General features: G+C 38.0%; 1 protein-coding gene across 1 annotated transcript; it reads left to right on the forward strand.

The window, feature by feature from the left end:
* Positions 1-2,713: 2,713 nt before the first annotated feature.
* Positions 2,714-4,253, forward strand: cd83 (CD83 molecule). The gene is made up of 5 exons (XM_056244007.1): positions 2,714-2,824; positions 2,906-3,021; positions 3,435-3,663; positions 3,884-3,990; positions 4,088-4,253. Exons 1-5 carry the CDS (start codon positions 2,752-2,754, stop codon positions 4,220-4,222), a joined length of 660 nt encoding a protein of 219 aa, XP_056099982.1. The 5' UTR covers positions 2,714-2,751; the 3' UTR covers positions 4,223-4,253.
* Positions 4,254-10,546: the final 6,293 nt, after the last annotated feature.

The following is a 10,546-nucleotide window of genomic DNA, read 5'->3' on the forward strand; positions in this document are numbered from 1 at the left end:
AGTATTTAGTTATATTAATACTGCAGGCTACTATACTGTCATTTTTTTATGGGCAGCATAATATATAATTTTGCACCTTGGGGAGACATCAAACACAAGTGAAGTGTTTTCATGTCTCTCCATTTACACTTAAACTTTTATGTACACATATCTAACTATTGCCTAGATAATGGCTTTATAAATATTTTGAATCAGTGTTTATTTAAATTTTTATTTTAAAGTTTTATAAAAAAAAATTTTTTTTTAAATATGTCTAGTTTTTTATAATTTTATTTTAGTACCTCAAGTTAAACTAAATGAAAATGAGAAATGAAGCCTAGGCAACTAGCTGAAATGATGTAAAAAAAAAAAAATGTGTAAAAAAAAACATGCTGTAATGCCAAAACCCCTCATGGAAGAAGAACGCCATGGTGTTTACAATTGTGACAATGAGCGCTTTCCAGGATCCACTAAATTCTGGATTTTAAAAAGTATGTGAAGTTCACGGCTTCATTGTTGAAATGTCATCACTCAATCTGTGTTTCAACCACGGAAAGACTTCAATAAACCAGCATGTGAGTAAAATGTCACTTAACGTTGCATTTACCTTAGGAAAGTTATTAAAGTTACTGTGATTACAGTTTGTTAGTAAGCAATGAATAATAAAAAAAATAATTGGGAGAGAAGCTTATTTACTGTTAATTATTTATGCATGTTTGAATAAATTTGCCGTTAGGACAAGTGTTTATGCCATTAGGACAAGTGTTTATACCTTATGTGCAAATGTGTTATACAAACATTTCAGTTTTTAATTGAGTGTAACTATTATATCTGAAAATAAATAGCTGTTGAATATAATAGCTCTGTTGTAAATTCTAACCTCTAGTATTATATTAATGTCCCAAATGAGAGGGTTCCCTGTACAGTTTACATTATTATTTGGGAGATAATTTCTTTCCTATAGAAAATAAAACTATATCCGTATTGGCAGATATCATTCTGAATAATCGGTAGAGGAAATTTAGTATTGGTCGGTGCATCTCTAATTCCTATGCTATAAGTGATGAAGCTAACAAAAATAAAATGTAAAAACTGTAAAAATGTGAATCTCTATTGAAGGCTCTCTTCCTCCAATATCTTAGCGAGTGGCTTGATTGCATTCAGCAGTAGACATGCAATGGTTATGACCAGCAAGGCAATGGACAGGAAAATACCTAAAAAAAAAAGAAGAGATAAACAAACAGAGAAATCCTCTGAAATGAAACCAAAAATATTTCTGTACTTAACAGAACTATTGATTGTAGTACCCCTCCACCCACACACACATTTTGTTTTTTCTTACCAATGCGACCTCTCTTCGCAGGTTTGTGCAGTGATTGAGGGACCCTTTTGCCTAAAACGAAACAACAACGACAAATGTGTAAAAGCATTAACTTGTCATATACTTGTTATAACAATATATTATTGGTAGAACATAAACTTACCATAGAAATGCACACGGTGTTCAGACAAATCATCCTTTACAATTTAAAGAGACAGATGCAGGTTAATGTGCTATTCAAATGCGGATTCTTAAAATACATGCCCTGTAGTGCACAGAAAATGACTCACTTGTGTGCATACTACAGCCAGGGTGATATTGACACATTCAGTCAATGTGATCCTACCAACGAACAACTCTTTGCATGGACTGTGACACTCCGGGGTGAATCTCAAAAACGTTCCAATGGACTAAGGTAAACAGCATGAAAGTCAGTAAGTTGCAGAGTATTCTAAGTATTCTATATATAGAATCTATTACTTAACTTCAATCAATTCTTTATTATACTCACAAGTTCCTGTGCAGACCAATACTGATCACAGTCTGGGTGCTTCATCGCATATTCAGATTCTGCATGGTGTAAATCTTCCGTGCAGGTGTACCTTTGTGTTGTCTCTGTGACTATAGTCCAGACTAAAGATAGATAGATAGATAGACATTTAAACCGAATCAACTTATTCTTATATGTGAAATACGTTTCTGTGGTGTACAGTAGGCTACCACGTTTACTTGATTGAGAGTGGCAGTGAGGGCTGATTTGAAACTGCCGCGTGCGTAATTGCGTAATATGGGGGGAATCCCAGGGGGATTTTCCAAGTGAATCTTTAAATCTCGCAAACCTTTTTTAAATTTTTTTTATTAACTGCATATATATAAACACACATTTTTAACAAGATTAAGATGCATTGTTAAATAAACCTTTTGAAGAAGCTTATCCAGCGTTTCTCACAGAACTGCCGCAAAGCACATAGGCTACAATTCAGAAAACATTACGCGTGCAAGTATAATAATAATAATAATAATAATAATAAAATATGAATAACACCAAGCATTGTCCGTTCGTGCCTATCAGGCTGACTGCAACGGACTGTAACGTTAATTAAACGCTGCGGACGTCATGCATCGCACTATGTTTTGCATAACTTCAAGCCTCAGCAATTTTATCGAGAATGAATGTGAAGCGATGGCTTTTTGTATTTGAATTAGATCTTACCAGGCCAACAAAAGAACGATAGCGATATCAAACCCACGAAAACTTCTTTGATCCAACTCATCGCTTGTTTGAGTCCCTATCAGGTGTCACTGCAACAATGAAAGTAAACTACTATCACATCACACCATCACACCGGTTCCGGGTTATACCTATACTTTCTCTTCAGTTCAGTCACTCGCGTGTGGGATTTTCCAACTTCCCCAAAAGCCAAGTGAGCAAGCGCGATGATATATAAACCATGTCGACACCGACCAAGATAGCCAGAACCATGCATTACTTCTCGGAATTCATCGTTTGTCTTGTAACTTTAGGTAAGACTCCACCCGTATTCCTGCGAGTATTTTCACGCAGACTCTGTTGATCCAGGTTGACATGAGGTGTTTTATTTGCAGCTGTGGCGGAGGGTGTAAGGCATGAGATTCGCACTGTCATTGGCGAGGACGTCGAGTTGCCTTGTGCTGCGAAATCAAAGGCGGGTATCCGGTACCGCTCGGTGACATGGTACAAGGTAAAGTTCAACATTTGTATACTTTACTGAGAACCTTGTGTTTTTTCCCTATCATCTTTTCTTTACTAGATGTTCGTTTTGCTTCAATAACCACTAAAACGATCTATTCAGATATTAAAAAAAATGTCTAAGTAGCCTACATTTAATTTGACATTTTTAAAAAGTATTAAACAGTGAAGCAGATTAATATTAATATTTAAATTTTCTGCCAAATAAAGGTCAATGTGATATGTAGGCAGGTAGGCCTATTCAAGGTGCAATGAAAGTAATTCAGTAGCCTACTTGTTGCTTTTACATTTTTGTCAGGGTACTTCATACAAATTAGGCTAGTCCCTAATGTTATAGCGAGATGTTCAGTGTTGTTTTAAATGAAGATGTCGTTTAACTTAATGAATTAAACTTCTGTTTTACAGATTGTTGAAGGGCCTCCCCGAACGATAACTGGTCTTGTAAGACTAACTGAAAACAATGGCAAAGTGGAGAAATACAATGGTGTCGAACGAGAGGTTGACCTGCTTGAGAGAACACAGAGCCTTCTTCTGTCTAATGTAACTGCACAAGACAGTGGGATATACAACTGCTTTCTGTCTGCTCCTCTTGGCCATCAGAACCAGGAAGGCGAAATCGTTCTGAAGGTCTATGGTAAGTGTGGGGATTTTGAATGGCCACAAAAATAAATTTATACTCTTAAGCTTAAAAACACAAATTTGTTGCTTTTTTAATCAAAATTAAGTTCCCTGGGGTGATCTAGCACATTAATTAATGCTGTAATTCATCTAAAAGCAATAATAACAGCAATAGCAAATGAATGATAAAAGTGGGCAAACTAACAATCTGATGTTGATGTGTTTTGTATTTTTAGAGCATCTTACAGTTGAGCAAATGGAATTTAATAAAAGTGATACAATTTATGTAGTCGTGGCCGTCACAGTCCTCGGTGTGGCACTCCTGATGCTTTGCTTAAGCTATGTAAGTAATTTATTAATTTAATAGCCTATATAAAGTATATACTTTGTCTTTGAGGCATGTATTTTTAAGGTATTTACCAAATACATGTTTACCACAGGTTTGTTTAAGGAATGTGTTCCAAAGCAACAAGAAGCTCTCAAAAGACTCTTTGCTGAAAATGCCACATCAAGGCAAGAACTTGATTGTCACCAAGCATTTGGATTGCAAGACTTTGCCTGAAGTGTTTGTGTGATGGTAAACCAGAGTACATGGGGCAGTGCTCAGTAGAAGTCAAACAAAGCTCTGCGCACAGGATGCCGACAGTCGATAGAGCTCGTGCTGAAGAAGACCACTGGGAGGAGCACAGGAATTGCATGTTGGTTTTATAGAAACTTGCTTGCTAAGCTGGTAGATGGTCAAAGAGAGACAAATGCAAGGACAAAGGTTTCAGCATCAACATCTTTTGAAAACTGCATCTCTAAACGAAGTAGTCACTTACGGTGCTTTTCCACTACACAGTACCGGCTCGACTCGACTCGCCTTTGTTTGGATTTCCACTGTGTAAAAGTTGTACCTGTACCTGCTTTCGGGTACTTTTTTCCAGTGACGTGCAGTGATGTCTTAAAGAGGCTAGGCACTGAGTTATGAAAGCCAGATTACCTGATTTGTTGTTTAGGCTAATAATACGTAATAACAGTAAACGTTACGCACAAGCGCAGCATTTATGAAGAAAATGGTATTAACAAGAAATGTACAAATCAGGATGTATATCGTGTACTCTCACAGTCTCTCTCTCGCACACACACACACACACACACACAGACATACATACATACACAACGCATTCTCATCCCAAGGCGTCATAAACTGACGCTTTTGACATTTAGTCTAAATCCAATGCACATGGCACCCTTTAGCGTCAATATAGTTATGGGTAGGTTTAGGTCTGGGTTAGGGTTAGACCACTAGGAGGTGCCTTCTGGCCCATATATATCTGCGTCTCATATTGACGCTAAAGGGTGCCATGTGCGTTGGATTTAGACGAAATGTCAAAAGCGTCAGTTTATGAAGCCTTGGGATGAGAGCGGGCTCACATACACGCACGCACGCAAGCGCGGCACAGCCACACACCAGTATGTCCACTCCAGCATCAGAATGCAACCATTCTTAATCCTTAATTTTTGCACAGCGGTTAATTATGTCTGTCAGCAAAAGTAAAATCACACACTGCTCAATTGAATATGAAGGCAAATGGCTTGCATTAATTCAACCACATTTATCAATTCAATATTAAGCCCAAAATAGTTTTTGCCTAAAATCCATCCGCCGCTCTTTCCTCGTAAAGACGTCGATCACAACTTTGTAAAACTCGTCTTTACGGGCCTTCAGTTGCTGCACTAGTCCATCTAAGGCTGGCGTAGACCTCCCTCTTGCTATTAACTCAGATTTGGAATTAAAATCGAGCTTGGAAAAATGTCTTAACTCTATGATCATGGCCGGTGCTGTCATTTTGTCTTTGAATTTGGCGGGGATTAGGCATAGGCTAGCTGTGGTGTAATGACGTTAGCTACGCAAATGCCCAGTAATATCTCGATTTTAATTGGTCCATGTCCGATATGTAACGTAGATGGTTACGGGCATAGCATATTTACGTCCAAAGGCACAGCAGAGTTGTGCTTTTCGCCGTACATGTTAAAGAATACAGGACTGAAGTGCGCATGCGCAACATGGGTTTTTCGCTTGTCGTCTGCAATGAATGGATCGTAAAAGCACTGCTTATTCTACCATTTGTTTTTTATTTGATTATGCGTAACTGCTACATTTGTCATCGTAACGTCTAAACAATTGGAATAACACCCATATTGCATATATAAATCACAAGAATAAACAGTAAAAATACAAATACAAGTTTATTATTTAATAAACATTTTTATTTTTGAATTTTGGCAGGGTAGGCAGTGCCTAGTTTGCCTAACCAGACCGCACGTCACTGCTTTTTTTGTATCACCTCTGGCGAGGTTCTGAGCGAGCTGAGGCAATAGAGGGAATGCATTAACGTCACTTTCCCGCCGGAACACGCCCCCCTCAGCCGGACTGAGTGGCAAAAGAGCTGCTTCGTGACTGGAGCTAATAGGGGAAACTGCGAAAACGGGAGTAAAACAAACTATTATCAGTTTAAACTAAAAGTTGGACTCGATATAGTGTTCCTTACATCTTATCAAAGATCCAGTGATCCATGGATATTGACATGCAGCCAGGAATCGTGTTTCCTGACATTTATATGTGCCTGATTTCGACGCCGGGGAAATAAATTAAGAAAATTTGCCTGTAAACCTTTTATATAAATACAATATAGATATGTCTAAATCCGAGTGATCACTTACATTAATGTTATACTGTATATCATCATATCGTCCAGCCCTAAAACTTGTATAGTTTTTTGTCAGTGTTTATTTAAAAACATCCAATTATGCAGAATATAGTCTGTTCTGTAGCTTTTTGCAGTCTGTAAAAATATACAGTACCTCAGATTTCTGGTCAAATCTAGTTGTACAGTCAATCGCAAAGCTCTTTCCCGTTTTGGATGTGTTTTGTGTGTTTTTTCACGGCATTCACGCTGAAAACAAATGCTGCCGCTCAGTCTTTTTGCCACTTGTGGGCGTGACCGCATTCACTCCGGCCGACGGTGACGTCATGCGCATACCCTCTATACTAAAATGTGATGTAAAAACACTGCCGACTGCTGATTGGTCAGAGAGAATCGTCACTATTCACTGTGTCATCATTGCACGCGCCAGACGGAGAATCCTGAATAACCCCGCCATTTTTGAATAGTTTGACCAGAGATTGCATGATATACTACTATTATGGCAACTCGTAAGAATACTCCGTGGTCAAACGAGGAGGTGCAGACTTTCCTTTGTTTGGTTGCCGAAGAGAGGATCCAGCGAGAGCAGCGAGAATCACGGAAGTTTCCTGTGGCGTCGCTATGACGACCATGTATTATAGGCAAGAAAAGTAGTTTGTTTGAATTACAAACCTGCGCACATATTTTAAAAAGCACATAACTATAGAATTCTGAATGAGCATGTGAACGCCGTCAGCGTTAATCACAGGCTCGCGTTTAAAGTCTGATCATTTCGACGGAGGTGAATCAATCGAAGTTAACTTTAGCTGGAAGTAACATTATTCAAGAACCGCTATAAAGCCAAAACAATCTGTTACCTTAAATTATATGTTTATCTCTGTAAAGCTGCTTTGAAACAATCCATTGTTAAAAGCGCTATATAAATGAAGATGACTTGACTTGACCCCTTCTCCACACGTTAACCATTGACATATGGGGGGAGTACTCTGGGTTCGGGCAAACTCCGAGCTCGGAGCCCTCCCCCTGGACAGCACACCAAATACGCATTATACTTTACTCCCTCTAATTGTATGTAAGTGTGAGCTTGTGAAATGATATTTGAAATCATGTTTTCAATGCTTCATTCCTATAGAAGAAAAAAAACTACCTCTTTGGATTTATTTATAAATTCATTTTCTTTATTGTATGTTATGGAAGTTATTGTATGTTAATGTGTGTTGAATAAAGTGTGTGAAAAATTATAAAAGTTATTACTCCTCTTTTTGTTAAAGTTCTGTTAAGATCGTTCATCTATGAAGTCAAAATCGAAATAAAGTACTTTAATTGTCAGGTGAGGACTCTGCTCTTGAGTTTTCAATGGGCTTTTTATTACTAATAAATTAAAACATAACAAAAACAACCCTGTGGGGGAAAGCCGATTTAGGTGGCTAGCCCGATATGTTTCAGTTTAGTTTGCGCCAACCCTGGGTTTTAGGCACCATGAAAGTGGTTTGGCTTTTAGCAGTGTTCATCGCCATAGAAACTTGCGCTCCACGGCTAACCTGGGCAGGTTATGTTCCAGGTAAGAGGTTGCAAAACGAACTTGGACCAATCAGCTGTGAGCAAAGTGACACATGTCTGGCGCGATAAAGTCACTCCACCTGTTTCTACTCCAAATTAAAGGTCACTACATAGCAAATGATTTTTAAAGACAAAATCGTCTGGCTTCTAGTAATGCTTATGTAATTATTATACCCTTAATCGATCACACATGTACAATTTTAGTTAATCAATTATTATTACACTGATTTTAAATGAATAAATATATAAAGGTAATATAAATACACTTTAGAATCAATAGATGAAGCTATAAAATGACTACATGTGAGCTTAAATGTTCAATTCTCTCTATACCTTTATCAACTAAACTAACTTCACAACTTTTACTTGCACTGATATACAGCAGCGAGACTTTTTTATTTTAGTTGTCATCTTTCATAGACAGCTATTTTCTTCTTGCTGTGTAAATTTGTTTAAATTCTTAATATTTTAATATTTTTATTTAGTAAGTGAAATCGCTACTGATGTCACACCTAAACTCCTAAACTCAAGATCAAAGCCTGAGTTGACAGAGAAAGTTGATGATCAGCATCATGGTACCAACAAAGCCTGGTTGGATTGGTTTGGGTTTGTCAACTCGAAACTAATCCAGCAACCCTGAGTTTGTTCAACTACCATCATGGTACAGGCCCCAGTAAGGTAGGGCTGGACAGCAACACCTAATGGGGAAACGTCCACAACAAACTAGCACAGGACAGAGGACAAAGGGAGAATAAACACGGAAGGAAATCAGGAGGGTAACAAGGGAGAGCGGGTGGGGCAAATAAACCAATAATCAGGTAAGAAGAGAGTGGCGCCAAGACTAGAGACACAGAAAAGCACATGGCACACATACAGAAACAAACAAAAGCTGAGACAAGACAGAAGAGCACATGACAAACCAACGGCATTACAAGTCATGTGCTCCAACAGAAAACAACATACAGGACAGAAGAGCACATGACAAACCAACGGTACTACAAGTCATGTGCTCCAACAGAAAACAACATACAGGACAGAAGAGCACATGACAAACCAACGGTACTACAAGTCATGTGCTCCAACAGAAAACAACATACAGGACAGAAGAGCACATGACAAACCAACGGTACTACAAGTCATGTGCTCCAACAGAAAACGACAGAAGAGCTCATGACAGACACTCTCATCTGCCGTGTGCCCAAACAGAAAACAAGACACAAGACAGACAGAAATGCATGGAGCATGGATGTCAGGACCCCGAAACTGAACCAAGACTAGACCGATGTATCAGGATCCAGACACCATTCCCCAAACACTCAAAACACAGACATAAGAGTGCAGAACCCAGTGAACACCCCCAAAGCCATACGCTCACACAAGAACAAGCCAAACACATTAGTGTCAGGATCCTGTCACCAAACTAACGCTGCTTTCGAAATTATTAAAAATTGGACATGAACACCCTCTGCAGTTGTATTTCCCACTGGGAAGCTCAGGATAATTTTGATACCCATGCAAGTCTCGAGTTAGGCGTGGCATAAACTTTAAACACGGCAGAGGGGAGAACGATTGCTGCTGTGACTTGTATCCTTTGTTAGTTTTTTTCTACAACAGCTACATTGCCTTGACTTGTCGTTAAAGTAGTGCATATTTACATATATAAATAATCTTTTTGAAATGTATTGTATGTTTTATACACAAAATTGCCTGTATTTGACCAAAATTCCAGAATAGTCAGCAAGTTAATGTTTATACGGTTGTCAGTGAATTGGACTCTAAATGTCATTTTTTGGCTCTAATAAGATTTTCCCCATAAATAGGCAAGAATAAACCAGGTGTCCTCCATCATTCCTGTTCTTTCCGACAACAAAGCACTTGAATGTGACAAGGTCGTAATCACAACTTCAGAAGTGGGAAGCAGGACATTTCCAATAGAGGCAGCATAAAGAACAAGACAGGTGACAGACCCTTGCATTAATAATGTAACCTCATTAATTCTCATTGAAACAGACTCTTCAATATTTTGTCATACTACATTGAAATATGTTGTGAAGTTCATGTTCACTGGTTTGACCGTTACTTTTAGTTTCTTGTTTTTTTTCCATGTATAGGTGAGTTGCAATTTTTTATTTTATTTCTTTTTTTGTCTATCCTCATGAATATCACCTATTTTTAAAATAGCCTAATAATATTCTTTTAAATCATCCTTTGGGATTAATTTAGGCACCTGAGGAATCAAGAATGCTGTATGTTTTGGTGTTAAGATTATGTAACTAACTCTTTAGAAGGATCATCCTCACGTCGGGTTAGTGTTTCATTTCTATGATAAAAAGCAGAATTTAACGACATGACGAAATAACCCCGGAAGTAAAATGCTGTGCAATCAATAAAGACAACAAGGATACAAGATCCATGGCGCTCTCTAGTGGCTGCCAAACCAATGAGCACTACTATCCTTTTTTATGAAGAAGAAGTTGAGAATTTATAGTGTTCATAGCCTACACCTGTGCACTGGAACATTTAAAAACAACTCTCAATTCTTTGTATTTAATGTACACATTTTCTAGGGGTCCCAAGAAAAATGCTCACTTGTGAGATGTTTAAATATAGTCTTTTTTTATTTTTGTGATCCTCATTTCTAATTAGTTG

This window comes from Rhinichthys klamathensis, unplaced genomic scaffold (genome assembly GCF_029890125.1).
Source record: "Rhinichthys klamathensis goyatoka isolate OS25496 unplaced genomic scaffold, OSU_Roscu_1.1 h1tg000896l_1, whole genome shotgun sequence".
NCBI classification, from domain to species: Eukaryota; Metazoa; Chordata; class Actinopteri; order Cypriniformes; family Leuciscidae; genus Rhinichthys; species Rhinichthys klamathensis.

Excerpts from the sequence above, each read along its gene's own strand:
- cd83 (XM_056244007.1), top strand. The coding sequence starts at position 2,752 with ATGTCGACACCGACCAAGATAGCCAGAACCATGCATTACTTCTCGGAA. Across the intron at positions 2,825-2,905 it reads CGTTTGTCTTGTAACTTTAG|CTGTGGCGGAGGGTGTAAGG; the intron begins GTAAGACTCCAC and ends TTTTATTTGCAG. Across the intron at positions 3,022-3,434 it reads GCTCGGTGACATGGTACAAG|ATTGTTGAAGGGCCTCCCCG; the intron begins GTAAAGTTCAAC and ends TCTGTTTTACAG.